Below are 20,029 nucleotides of genomic sequence, written 5' to 3' on the forward strand. Positions count from 1 at the left end.
AGGCGTTTTCACAGGTGGGCTGTACAGTTTCCAGTAAGGGCCAATTAATGTATAATTATTATTCATTTGTTTTATTCTCCCAAATCCTCTAATGCTTAATAATCCCTTCAAACAGTTATAAACTACAAGCCTTAGGAACTGTACTCCTCACACCCAGATTTGATGCTGAAAGCAGCTGCGCTAAGTACTAGGGTCTGTCAGCACCATTGCACCCCTCCATGAGAACTGTGCTAAGAGAAGAAAATGTCAGCGAACTGACCCAATAGTTTACAAACACAGCAACTTCTCTTATTTCATAAGCATCACAATTAGCATGGGAGCAGGCATCAGAATTCTAATGAGAACCTCATTTGGTGTGCAAAGAAGCTAAAAACAAATTTCGGAGTAATATTTTTAATAAACATGTGTTGTTTCTACCCCCTTAAAGAATAAAAGAAAATGTCTCCCTCTGGTGGACTCTGAATTCTAACATTGCATAATTCCGGTTTTGTTTTTATAGGACCAAATCCAGATTGTAAACTTCATTTCCTTATAAAGCCTGTTAAACATATTCACAATGAAGCAGTAAAAGTATATTCTGATTGAAATCTCACTCACTGATCAATAACTCTTAGGTTAAGTGGGCCAATGGGTTGCATATGAACGATAACTTTCATATAGTTTAAATTATTTCTGAACACAGCTCTTTTACAGATGCTGGTACTCACGTCACTCTGGAGGTCATAGGCCTGCCGGGCATGGATGACGTCGTTCTGGTCAGGCAGACACATCCATTCATGTAGGGGATGTTTGTAATCTATGTCACTGACTAAGGTCTGGCACTTCTTGGCCAGCACCAACCCCAGCATGTCCACTGGGCTGCTGAACTTGGTCTTCCACTTCTCAAAGTCCTTCTTGTACTCCCTGTCACTCTGGATCTTGGCCACATGCATGGACCACATCATCTTGGGGTCATCTTTGATGTTGCGGGCTCCAATGTGATGGCCGAGCTGCTTGCGGTAACCATCTTTGTATTTGTACTGAGATGAAAACACACAAATCAGGTTTTTATTATAAGCCCCTGGAGGTCAAAAGTCTGTACAAAATCACCTTGCTTACATCAGAGTTGTAAATTGACTTTTGCTAATAAACACTAACTCAAGTTGGTATCCTAACCTTTACCCTTGAAGCTTACAGAGGTAAGAAAATAGATAGAACACATATAATTGTAGTGCATATCCCCAATCACCTATGGCCTGGTAATAAGGAATAATTCTGGAGGCAGGTAGTGCCCACAGTGGGGAGAGGCCATTTGAACAAGGGAATTTGGAGAAATGAATTTTGGGTACTAAAAGTATGTCAGGAAAGAGATGCACTTGGTGACATGGCATGTTTCATAAGTCATAAAGTAAGTGTCTGGTTCCTGGAAGGATTTAGTACTCTAGATCAAGGACCTAGTTTAGTATTAGTACACCAGGTATTATACTATTATAAACAGACAGTATATTATTAGTATACTAATATAACACTAGTATTATTACACTAGTAAAGCTGATGTAGGAATCCGACTCGTTAGAGCATGCTCCCAAAACTCATGGGTTCTACTTCTGCATAGGCCAAGAATATTTTTAATATTCCATGTTCAATGATGTCCTGGGATCTGAGTCAGTTATTCAAAATACATGCCTCTAGTCTCAAAGATCACTAAGTAAGAGAAGTATGGATGGGTTAGCAGGAGGCAATACGGTACAGTGGGAAGTAATGAAGTTGTCTGGAGTTTCAATTCTACCACCTACTAAGAGCTTGATGTGAGACAAGTTGCTTAAGCAATCCACAAAACAGGATAATGACAAAACTTACATGCTAGGATAATTATGAAGTATAGATAACACATGTCAAGCTCTTATCACAGAATTCTCAATACTTCTGAGTTATTAATGTTATTTATAATTGTTGACATAAATTCATGGGGAAGGTACAACATACATACACTAAAGTGAGTCACTAACACAGTATGAAGGGCAGTGTGTTACCATATTCCCAAATACTGGGCCAGCAGTGGTCTGTTCCTCACGAAGCGCCTGAGGCACCATGAAGGGATGATGGTTTTATTCCTGGACGTATGTGCTACAGCCAGCAGCTCTTATTAAGGGTGCAATCTTGGGCTAGTAGCCACCTCTGGTACTGATCCACTGCCTTCTTTTCATAATCTTAGAAGGGTGAATTATAATGTCAAGTGTCATATGAACTTTGTGAATATTGTATAGTAAAATGTAAAAAAGCCAGGACCTGATTTTTCACTTGGAATACTTGAATTTATGAGTTATACTTTCTAGAAGCACTGTGATAATTTTTGTATCTCCAAGCCTGCAGCTGTGCTAATAATTTCCACGTGAATGGATCTTTCTCTATTTTCGATAGGTCAGTTTTCATTGAAGATACTGTGTCTTAAAGGTTATAAACCCCTTGTATGAACATTAAATTTTTCATTGCCCTCAAAACTAGGTTTTTGAAAAATCCCACATAAATACATTAGAACATATTTCCGAAGAGCAAGGAAAGTTCTTTTTGAAGATTTAGTCCAGTGAAAATGTCACTTCAGCCTGATTATATACTCACGTCACTGGCGATGTCCCTGGAGGCCTTGGCCGCCACGATTGGGATGGCATCGCTTCGCAGGTCGTAGCCTTTCTTCTTTGCTTCCTCATTGGCGAGTTTATACAGAGTCTAAGTTTGGGTAAAAAATATATAAATACACATAGATGTTGACATTCATATCCAAAAACTGACAGGGGACTAAAATAATTCACTAAATTTGACACAGGAAGGCACCTATAATAATCTCACTCTAAGAGTTCTAAGCCTTTGCACTGTTTGCTGAAGACTTAAAAATGATACATATATAGAACATTGTACCTTTTTTATTTTAAAACGCACGTTGAATTAACTAAATATAGATATTATCCACTGTTTCAAAATTTTTAGTTACAACCATGAATCAGTTTTGCTTCAGAGGGGAGGGGGGTGGGGGAATAGGATAGGCTGGTGATGGGTAGTAAGGAGGGCATGTATTGCATGGTGCACTGGGTGTTACACGCAACTAGTGAATCATGGAACTTTACATCAAAAACCAGGGATGTACTGTATGGTGACTAACATAACATAATAAAAAATATTATAAATAAAAAAAAATGAAGAGAACTAAAAAATTAAGCTGAAACTCATGGGCATAAGGTGGCAAAATGTGAATAAGAGGAAAGACTTGATTAACTGTTGATCATGGAAATTAATTCAATCCACATTGATTCCGCACCGACTGTGTGCTTTGACTATACTGGGTACTTAGGAATCAGAGGAATAGGAGACTTCTGCCATCGTTAAGGTTTCTGGGGGAATTCATGGAAAGACTGGTAGCCTACAGACTAAGCTACCAAAAAGTCAAACTATGAGGGGTGATTTAACCATATTATTGACAAAGAGCTCCAGGAAGGAGTGTTTAATTCTGAATTGAGAATCAGGAAGGTTCCTGCAGAGGGACTGATTTTCGCACTGGACCTTAAGTGAGGAGTATGGTTTCAGTAGACTGGGATGGCAGTAAAGGCCAGAGGGCGTTGCATGAATCAAAGCACAAGGGAGTGAAAGTGCAGGGGTATCAAAGGAAGTGGGGAGCAGTGCGAGGGACAAGTGGCAGGAAAGGACTGAGAAGAACCTGGAGTTGGTCTGAAGGCTTAGTGCTAATATAAGTTTGTGTTTAATTCCATAGGAAATAGGAAACCAACAATAATCTTTGAGGAAGAGTGACATAATCAGACTTGCATTCTATCTTCCTATCCTAAATGAGAAAAAAAAAAAAAAGAATTGAACTAATCTGAGAGAAAAGACAGAGAAAGCAGACCAGGCAGTTTAGGTCTTCGAACCAATAGCAACACTATAGCCTCCCTGTGCTTTTGCAGCAAAGACAGGGCGTCCAGAATTCCAGAAATGCTGAGTGGCCAGTTACAGAGGCTCTTTGTCTTCTGAAATTCCTGCACATACAATACATGCTTTCCTGTAACAACACAGGACCCATATTATAGGTTTAGCTAAAAAATTCACTCCTTTTCGCTTTGCAAGTAGGACTTGATGTTTTTCAGTTTTGGAGACAATGAAGAGCTAGTTATATAAGCTCTAAAATTATAGTTAAAGCTAAAATTATATCATATATGGAAAATATATCTAGCACAGCAATACAGCATAAGGAGAAGATAAATGTATATTTAAACTATTGCTAATTTCCCAACTTAAAAGATTGCCAAAAGAAAAAGGTCTGATTAATCTTAGGATTACTGCTTAAATCATCAGGCCGTATATCCTTCACTTCATAAGTGATTACTTGTATTACCTGAACTTTCTTGTTTAGGATAAGGATTGAGAAATGCAAGAGTTGCTATTCACAGGAGCAAGAACAAAGATTCTTTATAAAGCTGTTATATAATAGTATATCACCCTGGGCAGATTAACTGCAATAAGAAGCAGCATGCAAACTTCACAGAATTAGCACGTGCTCTCACCTCACTGTAGTTGATTTTGTTCATTCTTGCCAACGTAATTTCTGGTGTGTCTGGCATGATGTGGACCTGGGTCTTGTCTTTGTCCCAGGCTTCCGTGTATAAACGCTATCAGAGGAAATATATGTCATCAGGAAAAAAATTCAGCATATAATTAAGAAGAATTTCAGCATCACAAGAACTTTATAAACAGAAATAACAAAAGGTCATATACATCTTATATAGGTAATATGCTATGTATGGCAGACACATCATCAAGTAATTGGTTCATAGAACAGATATTTAGTGCCTTATGATAATCTGAAATGTATGTTAACAAAAGGAAATTGGGAGTGTCTTTTATGCAAAGATGGTTTTCCATAAAAATATGTCATTTTATCAAAACTATGAAACAACTACTGAAGTAAAAATTAAATAAAAGTGACACTTAGATAAATAGAAATGGATGGATGGAGAGATGTCTTTTGTTGCTCAATGCTTGCATGCTTGCTTTTCTTGATTATGCTGCTTTTTCTTTGACTTGGCTTTAGGAGTCCTACCTTGGTTCTCTGAACTTTGAAGCCTTACCTTGTTCATGGTGATGGCGTTATTCTTGGCTAACACTTGTTCCAAAGAATCAGTCACACTGGTAAATTTGAATTGGTCTGGAGGCTGGCGATAGATTTTATCACTCAAAATTTCAGTTGCCCTTTTGCATTTTTCCACATCCAAAGAGCCAATAGGAACCCAGCCGATGCCTCTCAACCACTGCAGATCTGACTTGTACATATTCTGTTGAGACAAACAGTCAATAAATATTTATCCCTGCATTGGGAAAACATTTTCATCTAAAGGATATGAAATAAGGAGCACTCTTGAAAATACAGTTTGATGGACAGGCAGTGTATCAGACAATATTACTTTTTGGTCTGGGAAGTTAAACAATACTCACAAGGAAAGAAGAAATGCTATCCCTGCCTTGCAGGGGCTGGTAAGCTTGGTGCCACCTATCGCTACCTTCTCCAAGGGGTGTTAATTCACTGATTTCCTACCTTTGCATGCCACTATGATCCTCACATACTCACATCGCTCTGGAGGTCATAGGCCTGTCGAGCATGGATGACGTCATTCTGGTCAGGCAGGCACGTCCACTGGTGTACGTAGTTCTTATAGTCTATGTCACTGACTAAGGCCTGACATTTCTTGGCCAGCACCACTCCCAGCATGTCCACTGGGCTGCTGAACTTGGTCTTCCACTTCTCAAAGTCCTTCTTGTATTCCCTGTCACTCTGGACCTTGGCCACATGCATGGACCACATCATCTTGGGGTCATCATGTATTGCTCGTGCACCAATGTGATGGCCAAGCTGCTGACGATAGCCTTCTTTGTACTTGAACTAGAGGAAGAAAAACACTTATCATCAACTATTTTAGCTTTTAGTAAAAAGCAATTACTAGGCCCTAATTTTCCTGTTCATTAAAAATATGATTTCTTTCTGTATATAAATACATGTACTTTGTAAACCATTTAGAAAATAAAGAATATGTATACAAAAAAATAAAGACATTATCCTACCATTCAGTGATAACCATTGTAGAACTGCTTTTTATAGTGTGTGTGTGTGTGTGTGTGTGTGTGTGACAGAGAGAATAAAATTAGAATAGGACTTGCTTTTTCTAGTTATTATACAAGCATTCTTCTGTGTCATTAAATATTCTCTATAAACATGAATTTTGATAGCAGGTATTACATTATATTGGTACATATTAATACTTTTAACCCTTCTGTGATTGTTGACCATTTATTTTTAAATTATGATGGTTACTTCTCATATTTTGGAAATAAAGAATATATTCTTGACCTCATGGACTAATGAAATAGAAGGATAAAAGTTCCTAGAAATGTAAGCAAAGATATCACTTAAAGAAAGTAAATATTGGCAACCAATCACAGGTGCAGAAGCAAACATATGGTACAATGGATGGTTGGACTATGAATAATGTGTCCTGTTCATTCAACCCTTGTAGGTTCATTGGTTCATGAGGCATGGGTTAATTTTGAAGGAATCCTACAATGAGTTCAATTGTATATAAGAATATATCATGTGGACAAGCCCAAAGGATGTCTGAACTATAGTCAAGTATCCAATGCTTTCATTCAGCAGGAAATGGACACTATTTTGAAATGAATGTTGCTATGGACTCAACCATAACTTTGCATTGAGAATTTTATTACCATTATTTTAAACTATTTACTTAGAAAAAAGACTGTTGGCAAGAACTTTAACCTCATAGCTTACTTGCCCCACTATATAACCAGGAGAGAGAAAAGTCTTTGAGCCAAAGCTAAGGCAAAGAACTTTTTAGGTGCACCTACTTCACTTGCAATGTCTCTGGAGGCCTTGGCCGCCCTGATGGGAATGGCATCCAGCCGCATATCATAGCCTTTCTTCTTGGCTTCTTCTAGGCCAAGTTTATATAGTTTCTGAAACCGACATAAATCATCATCAGTTTGATTTATAAAGTGCTCTGTAAGTAAAATATACCATGCACCATGAATATATTGCTTACCTCGCTGTAATTTATTTGGTTTTGTTTAGCCAGTAAAACTTCAGGAGTATCTGGCATAATGTGGACAGTGGTTTTATCTTTATCCCAAGCTTCTGTATAGAGGCGCTACAGCAAACAAAACAGACATGATTAGCACAGACTAGTGATGAATAGAGACATAAAAATAATCTGGTTCTTCTTTCTTTTAATCTGGTTCTTAATGAGAATAAAGGCAGTCTGCTCTGTGAGTTGGTATTTGTGACATCTTCAGGTCTAGATGTCTCATATCAGTAAAATGCACAGGACTTAATTAAAAATCACTTAAAAACCACTTAAAAACTACAAAAGAATTAAATATGATTTTTCTTTTATAGAAACAGATGTCCATGTTTACACACACACACACACACACACAAATACCCCCTTCAAGTAAAGACAAGACTTACATGGTTCATGGTAATAGCATTGTTTTTTGCCAAAACCATTGGGATGGAGTCCATAAGGCTGGAAAACTTGAATTTATCTGGGTGCTGACGGTAAATGTGATCACTCAAAATCTGGGTAGCTCTCTTGTTCTTCTCATCCTCAAGAGAGCCACTAGGTAACCAGCCAATGCCTCTTAGCCACTGAAGGTCGGCCTTGTACAAATTCTGAAATTACAGGTGACAAACCACTTAACATAAGCATAATAATATGCCCCTAAAGAAATATATATTTTACTATGCTATATATTTAAATGCTTGAATTCCTGGGAAATTTACAAATTTTGGTTTGAGTTGTGAATCAATGGAATAGTCAAATTAGAAGCATATTTTGGAAAACATTTTATTTTGGAAAACATTTTAGATAGCAGCACATACAGAACGATCCGACTCTTCAAGATCAGAATCTTAGAGGCTTTCACCAAAGCAATGAGGGCTTTGTTGGCTCTTTCTCTGTGGGATAATGGTGCCTCCAGATATTTGGGGGAGTGGATGGGCCACGGGCAGTAATCTAGGGATATAGAACTCAGTTGTGTAAACTCAACTCCATGTACTTTGGGGGAAATTTACTTTCTTCGGAAAGCAGACATGGTATGCAGTTGGCGAAAGGAAAATCTTAGACTCACGTCACTCTGGAGGTCATAGGCCTGCCGGGCATGGATGACGTCGTTCTGGTCAGGCAGACACATCCATTCATGTAGGGGGTGTTTGTAGTCTATGTCACTGACTAAGGTCTGGCACTTCTTGGCCAGCACCAACCCCAGCATGTCCACTGGGCTGCTGAACTTGGTCTTCCACTTCTCAAAGTCCTTCTTGTACTCTCTGTCGCTCTGGATCTTGGCCACATGCATGGACCACATCATCTTGGGGTCATCTTTGATGTCCCGGGCTCCAATGTGGTGGCCAAGCTGCTTGCGAAAGCCTTCCTTGTACTTGTACTAAAGAAAAAAAAAATGTCTTGTTGCTTTCAAGATTAACTTCCATTGCAGTTACAAAGCACATGAACTCCACATATTTCACAAAGCCTAGAGAGCCACAGATTTAAGTTTTCTGATAAGAAAGATTGAAGACTAACTCCAGGTACAAATGTCATACACGATATATTTCATACAGATTCCAGTTCCAAAGACCTTGAGTTTATCCTCATCCCACACTACATCTTTGGGATCATTTCACTCTGTTTTAATTTGTTACTCCTGGGAAGATTTTGTTCAATTTAAGATTAAATTGAAACTGTTTTAAAGTGATAAATTGCAATCAAATCAATATAAACCATGGGTACAGTCTTACTTCACTGGCAATTTCTCGAGATGCTTTTGCGGCTTTGATTGGTATGGCATCAAGGGGAAGATCGTAACCTTTTTTCTTCAATTCTTCATAACCCATTCGGTAGAGTTTCTGTTAAGAGATGAAGATCACTTTGGGAAAAGCTGTTTTCCATAAACAACTGCAGCATAATGAATGCAATGTGCTAACTATTTTAAGAGTCCCCGAAAAGAGTATCTGCTCTAGAATACTCAAATGTAGTTGGAAATTATGCCCATTGATTGCTAATGATCCTATTTTAAACTTAAAGCTCTTCGATTACCCAGATCAACAAAATTAAATTTCAGCTCTTCCCAAATACTTATGAGAATGAGGCAGAAGTAAATTGATAGAGAAATGAAATAAAATATTATTTGGGTGCTGTTTTCCAATTAACTTTGAGTGTTTCATTAGAAGTTTTTGTTAGAATAGACCAATGCCTTTTGTGGGGAAAAATTATGCCTAATGGGCTGTCTCTTCCACATAACTAACACATTGTAAAATAGCCTATTTCATGATATAGGGCTGGCTGTAGGTAAGAAACAAAATCCTTCATAATTTTTTAAATCTAAGATTTTTTTGGAGGAAACTTTAAATGTTGAATTTAAAAGCTTAAGTGGAATAATTTGTTTCTTCAGATTTGTTACATAACAAAATAACATTAAATAAAATTTAATGCACTTTATCCCGAAGCCAGATTGTTTAAAATGCCTACTGATCTTGAAACGAGTTTATATTTTAGTCATTTGTGGCATTATTCTAATATATTATTTAATGTTGTGAAGACCTTCTATTAGGGTTTAGAATTTGTCTTTAAAATATTTAATTTTTACATCTACAGATTTCAGGAGATTATGCTATGATGACAATACAAATAAAAATGGAATTCTCCTGCATGGGTTTTTTTCATGCTTATTCATTTGAAATTTCATTGAATTTCATGTGTTGGGCACTATACCAGCTAAGCACTGCAGGCCCATACAAATTGTCTCTGACCCTGAGAAGCTCCCAGCCACAAAGGGGAGAGCAATATAAACCACTATATTATGCTAATATATGTAATAAACGACTACAAGGAACAGACACCACAGACCCCCAACCCTGCCTGAGACAGGGAGTGCCAATTATTTTGATATTCAAGTTAAAAAACACTAAATAAGGAATCTAAGTCGTATGTAGTTTATTAATCAAAATCATTCAGACATGCAAATTTACTTCCAAATAAATTCCTTGCTTTAGAAGCAATTAAAAGCTTTCTGAAAAACACGCTGAATTTGGAGACTTACATCACTTGTATTGATTAAGTTTGCTTTAGCCAGAATAATGTCAGGTGTATCAGGCATGATGTGGATTTGAGTCTTGTCTTTGTCCCAAGCTTCTCTATAAAGTCTCTAAAATGAGAAATAAGAGCTTTTCAGTGGTTTCATTAGTGAATGACATCATTAACTTCAAACAGGATCACTGAATTCATCAGAATTACGCATTATAACTGAGAGCATAAGCAGGTAACGTAAGCAGAAAATAGGCAGTGTATTTTTTGACTTGTCTGGGATATAACTGCCTTTCAAAATATAAAGTATGAATTACCTTTTCGAGGTTACAAATAACCCTGCCCATTAGAAATCAATCCAAGTAATTAGAGTCTTTGCCATGATCAACAAATAGAGCAGAATTCTCCATCTGATTATAAAAGTCACCCTTGGTATTTAACTTCCCTTCTCAAAAAAATGACATATTTGAGGTTATCTAGAAATTAGGGACTCACATTTCCTATATGTTTTATTTATAGCTCTACCTTATAATAATTTGGGTGGATTAGGATCCCGAGAGAATTTTGTATGGACTTGATCAAAATCTTTTATATGTCCCAGGGCCATCCTCTCTCTGTCTTCTACAGAAGACAAGATAACCCAAAGAAAGATCTCATTGGTTTACTAAAACAAGGGGGTGAAAGTCTGATGAAAAATAGAGAACTGTCAGAGAATCTCCTCACAAGATACTCATCAATTACGAAAGATAAAATGTAATTTGACAATGGAGAAACCTCTCAACACCATTTTATAACCAAGGGATTAAAATTAAAATGATCAGTAATGAAACGAATTGATACTATGTACCACCTGATAGGACATACAGAGGAGGGTACTACACATATGTCCTGCTGAAAGTACAAAACCTGAATCGAATCAGAGGAAATAGACCCAAATTACAGAAAGATTCTACAGAATAACTGGCCTGTGCTCTTCCCAAATGTCAAGAACTTGAAAGACAAAGGAAGAGTGAGGAGCCAGTCCAGATTAAAGGAGACTACAGACATGACAAGCAAATGCAGGATGTGATCTTAGATTGGATTCTGGATCAGAAGATAGTTCTTATTTTGTATAAAGGACAGTAGTGATGTCCAATACTAGTCTACACAATTTATTTCAATGTTAATTTCCTGATTTTGATCATCCCACTGTGGTTTTGCAAGAGAATGTTCTTGTTTTCAGGAAATGCACACTGAAGTATTTAGGGCTAGAGAGGCATCAATGCAGCAACTTACATATATATATGAAAGAAAAATAGGGGGGAAAAAAGCAAATGTGACTAATGCTAACAATTGGGGAACTGGGATGAAGATATAGATATACACACATGATTATGTTTATATATTTATTGTATGTATTTAAATTATTTGTACTATTTTTGCAACTTTTCTATATGCCTGAAATTATTTCAAAATAAAAAAATTTAGAAGTCTCATTGGTTCCTTGGACTTGTCAATTTCCCCTCGAGGCATTCAGTGTAGGGTATAGGGGCTGGTGCTTTTCTCCTTCCTCCAATTCACTTCTGCACATGCTCACTACAATCCACGTAACCCAGAGAATCTAAGACCTCCAGGACCAAAACAAAGCAAGGCTTGCCAATTTCCACATACATTTATCCTGGTTCTGTACTAACCTTTCTGATTAAGATCAGAGATTCTCAATCTCAGCACTATTGGTGTTGTACACTGGAGGATTCTTGGTTGTAGGAGTGCTGTCCTGTAGGTTTCTGGAATGTTTAGTAGCATCCCTGTCTTCTATCCACTAGATGCCAGTAGAATGCCACTCTCAAGTTGTGACAACTAAAAAGGTCTCTAGGTGTTGCCAAATCTCCCCTGTGGGACAAAACTGTCCCTGTTTGAGAACCACTAAGTTGTACCATCTCTTCAATGGTATGTGTCATTTTCACCACAACCCCGCCTCACCTCCCCCCAAAACAGAAAATACTAATATTTGTTTATCCTGAGATAGATGTATTGGTCTATTATTCAAAGGAGAAACAGCAGGCTCAAGGATCCACGTGGCCCTCTTATGAGGCCTGAGGGGGTCTGTATCTCAGCATTCCTAGATTCAGGGCATACTGTTGAAGAGGTCTGTCCCGAGGCATTTTAATGTTGATAAATTTCATGATTGAAGGGTCTTCTCTTCCCCACCTTATTAGTTCAGAGCTCTGTAAACAGCCCTGTTTCATGGAGAGAAAAAAATCTTGGATTCCAAAGGGGGAGCTATTTTGCATAAATTTGCTTGTTTATTAGTCAGCCTGTTGGATTCAAATTACCATCATAAAAAAAAAGAAATGAAAACTTGAATATTTATAATAAAGCCAACAGGTCAGCATTTATTATAAATTTTGGATATAAAAATTTCAAGAAGTCTGTGAGAGGTTGATTGGGAAGAGAGGAGCTACAATTTATCAAATGCTTACTATAAGCTAGTTATGAGCTTTATAATAAAGTGAATATGTACGATAGGTGTAAAAATATACAGAAGTATTCAGATCCCTCTAAGACCCAATTATTATTACATATCAATTCAAACTTTCTTACCAGTTCCAGAATCTCAGTGCACATAATTCAACTTTCTGTAATTTTCAGGGTTATGCTTCTCACTGAACAATGATGAGTACTCTTTCTCTTTGCATAGAATTACTCTACACGGCTATCTTTCATTTCATTCAATAAATATTTAGAATTACATGTCAACCACTGGTATCAGTGCTAAAGAGGGAAATAAGTTGAAGATGGGATACATATACACACATACACACACGTGTATGTGTGTAGTATTATCTACTTCTCTTGATTTGGCAAAGCTAAATGCATTATAAACACTTGGGAGAAAATACACTCTTTATAACATTTCCACCTTGCTTGTGCAAAGTACTCAAAATATTACCCTCTCATACACTTTACAACAACAACAACAACAACAACACCAACACCACGAAGTCTAGGTCTTTAATGTGTTCAAGTTTCAAAGAAAAAAAAGTATGTTCAATAGCTTTCTCATTTACAGGATGGATGATGGATGGATGGATAAATAGGTAGATAAATAAGTGAATAAGTATGAAAACTTTAGGTGACAAAATTGATATTAACCCATTTTACATGATTCAGTATAGAGTAGTTGATAATTCAAATGAAGCAGCCAATATTAAACATTATGCTCTGTTGGGCTATGCTGGAGGATATGATGCTATGTTATTCTATTAATTACTTAAGCAAATGCTATTGAGCACCTACCACTTATCAGGCACTATAATTTTTCTATTTATTTCTAAAGAGTTACTCACATCACTCCTATTTTTGGCATTTGTCTTTGCCAGAACTATGTCCATGGCATCAGGAATGCTGGTGAACTTGTTTCTGTCTGGAGGCTGACGGTATTTCTTCTCACTGATGATTTCTGAAGCCCGCTTGTTCTTTTCTGCCTCCAAAGAACCCAGGGGACTCCATCCTATGCCTCTCAGCCACTCAAGGTCAGACTTATACAGATTCTGTGAAATTACAAAGAACTCCATCAAAACCCCATCCTCATTTGGACCCTTGACTCAAGTGATTCTACACATTACAAAGAGATGTATTTTAGATATTCAATAATAATTCCTTTTTACTTTGTCTCTCTGTGACTCAATGGCTACTCAAATGGTAATATATAAGGTATTCAATTAAATAGAAACTCACCTCACTCTGCAGTTGATAAACCTTTTTAGCTTGAATAACGTCATTCTGGTCAGGCAGGCATGTCCACTGGTGCAGGTAGTTCTTATAGTCTATGTCACTGACTAAGGCCTGACATTTCTTGGCCAGCACCACTCCCAGCATGTCCACTGGGCTGCTGAACCTGGTCTTCCACTTCTCAAAGTCCTTCTTGTATTCTCTTTCACTCTGCATTTTGGCTACATTCATGGACAGCACAAGCTTTGGATCATCTTGCAGGTTCCGGAATCCAATATGGTGGCCAAGTTGTTTGCGGTAGCCTTGTTTGTATTTAAACTGAAATCAAAGGAATCATTTCTTTTATTAACATACAGAGATCAAGTGAAGCTCAACAATTTGAGCTTAATTAAAGGCTCAATTTGCGTAGTTTGTATGTTTGTTTTCCAAAGCTGAAATGAGAAAAGGGATGTCCATGTTAATTTAGTAAGAAAAGTAAGAACTTACATAGAGGCTTCCAAAAAAAATGTAATGTAGTTGATTATCAAGAGAGGTTATGATAAAAAATTCTAACTAGAGACAAAAATATATGCCATGATGTGCTAGACATTGGGTATGCTGACCCTGCTAACGCTGTTGTGATAGCCTTATGGGAGTGATCGGAAAGTATGGGCTGAATGGCAGAAAAATAAGAAAGATTCAGGACTTGATCAACGAGCCTCATAATACAGATTAACTTATTAAGCAGCAGGATTTTTAGTGGTTTGCCATATGGTTATGTCCGATAAACTTGTCCTGTTTAGGATCCATATCTTCATGTGCATGTAGCTACAAATAGCTAAATATGTTAGATTAGAAAGAGAATTTCACAAGATCTCAACATATTGTTAAGATGAGTCCAAATGAACTACATAAATTCAAGAAAAGTGAAATCCACTATTTAGATTCAATTGGGGAAAAAACTGCGTTAGTACTGGACAACAATCGTAACAATAATAATGACAGTAATAATAATAGCATTTACTTGATGCTAGACAGCCAGCATACATTACTTCATGGAGTTAGGTTCTACTCTCTCTTGACATCCAGCTTCACAGTTACATACGTTAAAAATACTCAGGAGTTTAGGTTGACTATAAGCTCAATATGGGCAATCTGACAAAATCGCTTATAAAAGTAGTGTTAAAGACAGGGACACAAGTCAGAAGCTCGTTTACTCTGGCCTGACCTCCTGCGACAGGGAAACAACACGAAGTTTGGGGGAACTATTTTGAGAGGGGTACTGAAAAAAATAGAATAAATCACAGGTAGAGTGAAGGACTTTTAAAGAATAGTGAATATTCAGAATACTGAAGGACTCAGAAAACTGAAACCAAATGAGAATAAGCAAAAAGCTTGTAATATGAAGAGATGTCAAGTGAAAGAGGAAATAAGCTACTTCGTGATGTTCCACAGCACAGACCTAGAGTTGATCGACAACATACTCAGGTTCAAAATAGGGAACTATATAATGACAGTTAGAGATGATCCAACAAGGAGATGACCTGCCCTGAAGGACACAAAAATTCTTTTACGTGTAAGTGTTCACACGACCAGATGACCAGCTTTCGTAGAGTTGGCAGGACACTGAGTGGGAGGCTGGATTAAATAGCTTTTACGTTGTCTAACTAAATTCTATGATTCTAATTTATTAAATTAAGTTCTCATAAAAATATCTCTAATTTCCTTAAGTTTTGTAGAATATAAAAACCATTCGAGGAGCACCTGGGTGGCTCAGTCAGTTAAGGGTCCACCTCTAGATTTTGGCTGAGGTCATGAGCTCGGGGTCGTGAGATCGAGCTCCACTTCAGGTTTTGCACTCAGCTTGAGATTCTCTCTTCCTCTCCCTCTGCCCCTCCCCCCATTCACTCTCTCTAAGATAAATAAATCTTTTAAAAAAAGCATTTGAAACTGAGGGGAGATATAATCTCTACAATGGTGGTAAAGTTCACATAAAGTGAATTTTAGGGTAAGATTTCAAAAGGTTCTAACTAATGGTTTCATACTAAAAGAAATTAGGTACTATCAAACGTATAGTTAGGAAATCACTGATGTATTTCTTCAATTTCTAACTAATCTTCACCTCACGGAGACTACATAACACGAAACGCTCCTGCGGGGATATTCAAGCATCATTCTTGCTGTTCTGCAGCACGCTGATTTGTTTTAATGCGGAATTGACCTGCAAGCCAGTGAGTAATAATAAATCATCTAATTTTCCCACATTTCTGGAGTGTCACAAATTGACTGCTTTAAAGAAAAGCTTCCCTTATATTCTTAGAATTTATTGTCGGATGCTGTTTTAGACACTCCTTTTTCCAACCCAAGTCTTTGTCTTGTTTTAAAAATTTTAAGAGGTAGAGCTTCCCTCTGAAATTCCAAAGTCCTCTGAATTTTTTGAGGTTAATTCTTAGAATTAACAAAATGACATGTTTATATGCAGAACAGTAAAGTCAAATATTAATAAAAATTTAACTAATCAATAGGAATCGTACCTAGTTTATTCACCAAATTGACTATCCCTTCCAATCATAACTAGAAGTTGCCTTGGAGAACAAATATATCCCTGTTTTATGAACTTTGGGATCAGATTTCCAACAGAAAGTTTGGCACTCTGGAACTTAAACCTAAATTCCTGAAACTTCCTGAATTTTTTATGCCCCAAGCTAATTTATTAGAATTATGTAAATGTAAGAATAGGTTAAATAAAAAGAACTGGCATCTAATTCTTAAATATGTGCATATAAAAATTTATCGACATCAGGTTGTTGAGGTTGATTTATTATCTGGTGCTTTGAATTTGTCTAAGATAGACAAAGAGAAAACAGGAAATTATTTTCAGGCAAGCAGGGGAACACTGAAATCTCTGGCTTCTTTGTAATATCTAGAAACATAGCATCTTAGTGTAATGGATCTTACAGGTCCTCTGTCTCAACCTCTATTCAGGAAGCCCTTATTTTGATACTGGATCGGTAAGAAAGAAAAGGGAATGTTCAGTAAATGAAGAGGGTAGGTAGGAGAAGATGAAGGGAATGGCATTACATTTTGCCATTTTGCCGTTACACAGGCAAAGCCTATCTGTAAAAACAGTTACGAGTATTAAAGATACCTGATTCAGATAAAATACATCATAAAAGCCAAACAAGCCAAACTTACGTCGCTAACAATGTCTCTTGAAGCTTTGGCCGACTGTACAGAAATTGCATCAAGTGGGAGATCATAGCCTTTCTTCAGAGCTTCTTCCCATCCAAGTTTATAGAGTTTCTGGAAATTAAACACTTAATTTAGCGTTATTCAGTATATATTAAAATCCCAGTGGATTACTGGACAAAAGTCTACCCAGACAGTAGGCATCAGACTCTATCATCTACCTTATCTCTAAAGATATGGATAGTACAGCTCAAGCTGTTTTACGGAGCACTGACTTAGCACTGCAGGATCTTGCTTCAGTTTTCTGGCTCTGAGAATAGTTACAAGAGACACACTACAATGTTAGAGTAGCTTTTCTGTTCAGACACAATTTGGGCATATCAAGTGTATCAGATACTTTCTCCCCGCTATTAAGTACAGTCTAGGCTATTTTGTTCACAGATGTTAAATAAATTGGTAACCAAAAAAAGTCAGGTAACGAAATTTTGATTATCCAAGTGATCAAAGCAATAGATACTGAATGTCTTTTATGAGGTACAATAGATGAATTAATCTTTATGAATGAAATTTATTGAATGGATGCATGTGTGTTAAAAGGGTAATAATAAAAACAGTTGAAAGTCCTCCAGAACTTACTATGTGCCAGGTACTGTGTTGAGAGCCTTACATGGGAATTTCTCATTTGGTCTTCACAACAGTTCAATGTCATAAGCACTACTATGGTCCCAATTTCAGGGATGAGGAAACGAAGGCTTAGACCTGATGTTATGTAACTCATAAATGGCAAAGCCAAAAACCCATACCAGGTCTGTCTGATGCCATTTTTTCTTTCAACAATTATCTATTGATTTCCTACTCTGTGCCAAGTACAATGAGTACTGAGATAAAGAAAACAAGCACAGTGCCTGCTCCACGGAGCGTAAGAGTCACAGCTAAGGCTCTTGCTTTTAACCACCACATTCTGCAGCATCTCTAACTTGCCAGTTTGAGTCATTCATTTCTATTAATTCAGCATTTACGTCAATTATTTACCGTTACATCATTTAAAAAGTTTAATTCGTTTCAAGCCAAATTTTTATGTAGCTTTACCTGACTATACTGAGCTTGATTCTGCTTGGCTTGTAAAATATCTGGTGTGTCTGGCATCACATGAATCTTGGTTTTATCTTTGTTCCAGTCAACGGTATATAAGTGCTAGGAAGTCAGGAGAAAAAAAGAAAGACATTTGATATTTGAAGGACAAACAGAAAAGAAAAAAATGTAACCAAGCATTTAAATGCACTCAATTTGAATTAAATTCAGTAATTAAAGTGGTATATGACTCAGGAAAGATACCAAAAACAAACTCAGATTTTTTTAAAAAAAATAATATTTTGGATATTCTCTATCTTCTAGAATTAATTGGAAGTCCTTAATATATAACAATTTTAAAAAAACAAATGATTCCTAACTCAATTTAGGATGTCAGGGGAAATAAAAATAAGTAGGCAGAAGAAAATGATGTAGCGACATGCCCTGGAACAGTCTGTCACTGCCCAGAAGTGGTGGACCCAAACCAAATTTCCCAAACAAGAACCAGAGGCTGCTAGCCCTGCCTTGCTGGGAGCTGTAGGGAAGGGCAGCTGTATAGAAGGATGGCTGTCTACCTTGTTCATGGTTTGTGTATTCTGTTTGGCAAGAACCATGTCCATGGAGTCATTCAGCTTCTTAAACTGGAAGTTGCTAGGGTGTTGGCGGTATTTCTGATCACTGGCATATTCGGTAGCTTTCTTGGCCTTCTCCACTTCTAGGGAACCAGCTGGACTCCAGCCAAGCCCTTTGTACCACTCATTGTAGTCCTGCTTATATTCATTCTATAAAGAGAAGAGACAAATTTGACTTTACCTTACCAATTACTTTACTTTTATCAGTTCAGACACAAAAGTGTGGCAGAGAAGATTGTGATCTCTGTTCCCATGCAAGAAATCCAACCATCACCCAGAAAGAAGAGAGACTTACATCACTCTGTATGTGATTCATATTCCTGCTCAGCTCAATGCTCATGGCATCTGGAAGGAGGATGTACTTGTGAATCAGATGCTTGTAGTTGGTGTTGGTGATGTTGGCCTGGGCATCCTTGGCCGCAGTGACACTGAGCATGTCCGCAGGGGTATGGTAGCTGGTCTTCGTATTCTCATAGTTTTTCTTGTACTCCCGATCGGATTGCATCTTTGCCACTTGCATGGAATGGACTAATTTGGGATCATCCTCAAGGCTGCGGAAACCAAACATCTTCCCCCTCTCCTTTTCATAATTGTATTTGTATTTATACTGTGAAAAAATGAGTTTATTTGAGCAATTCCCTTGACTAGAAACATTCCAGTATCAATATTCTGTATTTCATAAAAAGTGATACTTGTGCAGAATTCTACAGTTTATAAAACATGTTTTTCACATTTGTTTGTGTAACTTGATACTCACAACTACATGCTGTGAGGTAGATAGCAAAGGTATTACTCCTGCCCCGTTTTACAGATGAGTAAGCTGAGACCCAGAGAGGTGAGTGACATGCTAAGGTCACTAAGGATTAGAACCCAGAACTTAACGATGATATACCACACTGACTTCTTTTGTTAAGTTTGGACATCTTTCATAGGTGATAACAGTATAGCAAATGAGAGGGGAAAAAAAGCAGAATGTTCTAAGCAGTTTACTGTTGCCCAAAGAAATCACCCAGTCTTTTACTGTAGAAAATAGACTTAGTTTATGACATACACAGTATCATCGTAGAGTACCCTTATATCTGTGGAGCTCCTTTTCCTTTAAGACTTTCTATACTGGTGTAATGGAAAATAAACTTTACTATTTATCACTCAACCTGTTTCTACAGAGGAGGTTCTGATACATGGAAAGCTTCTTATTCTGCCTATCTCTTGTGCGTTTGAGTGTGCAAGTTAAGGAGTAGGAGCTCAGAGAGCAAATTACTCCAGAATAGAGGGAAAAGAATTTTGAGATTTCAGGACAATGTAGTAGTGGCATAGGGATGGACAGATGGA

General features: G+C 37.2%; 1 protein-coding gene across 20 annotated transcripts in view; it reads right to left on the reverse strand.

The window, feature by feature from the left end:
• The window catches only part of NEB (nebulin), a 209,813-nt gene that overhangs the window by 122,837 nt on the left and 66,947 nt on the right, over window positions 1–20,029 (reverse strand). For all 20 annotated transcript variants that reach the window (XM_087860771.1, XM_087860769.1, XM_087860763.1 and 17 more), the window contains exons 49-65: window positions 18,993–19,304; window positions 18,641–18,847; window positions 18,084–18,188; window positions 17,001–17,108; window positions 13,833–14,144; window positions 13,442–13,645; window positions 10,129–10,233; window positions 8,828–8,935; window positions 8,164–8,475; window positions 7,502–7,705; window positions 7,077–7,181; window positions 6,883–6,990; window positions 5,591–5,902; window positions 5,094–5,297; window positions 4,530–4,634; window positions 2,599–2,706; window positions 708–1,019 (exon numbers count right to left, since the gene is read on the reverse strand). In XM_087860771.1, coding sequence (XP_087716897.1) covers window positions 708–1,019; window positions 2,599–2,706; window positions 4,530–4,634; window positions 5,094–5,297; window positions 5,591–5,902; window positions 6,883–6,990; window positions 7,077–7,181; window positions 7,502–7,705; window positions 8,164–8,475; window positions 8,828–8,935; window positions 10,129–10,233; window positions 13,442–13,645; window positions 13,833–14,144; window positions 17,001–17,108; window positions 18,084–18,188; window positions 18,641–18,847; window positions 18,993–19,304 — 3,231 coding nt within the window. The remainder of the gene's footprint in view (window positions 1–707; window positions 1,020–2,598; window positions 2,707–4,529; window positions 4,635–5,093; window positions 5,298–5,590; window positions 5,903–6,882; window positions 6,991–7,076; window positions 7,182–7,501; window positions 7,706–8,163; window positions 8,476–8,827; window positions 8,936–10,128; window positions 10,234–13,441; window positions 13,646–13,832; window positions 14,145–17,000; window positions 17,109–18,083; window positions 18,189–18,640; window positions 18,848–18,992; window positions 19,305–20,029) is intronic.

The sequence above is a fragment of the Ursus americanus genome, chromosome 1, assembly GCF_024610735.1.
Source record: "Ursus americanus isolate L20-20 chromosome 1, mUrsAme1.1.p, whole genome shotgun sequence".
NCBI classification, from domain to species: domain Eukaryota; kingdom Metazoa; phylum Chordata; class Mammalia; order Carnivora; family Ursidae; genus Ursus; species Ursus americanus.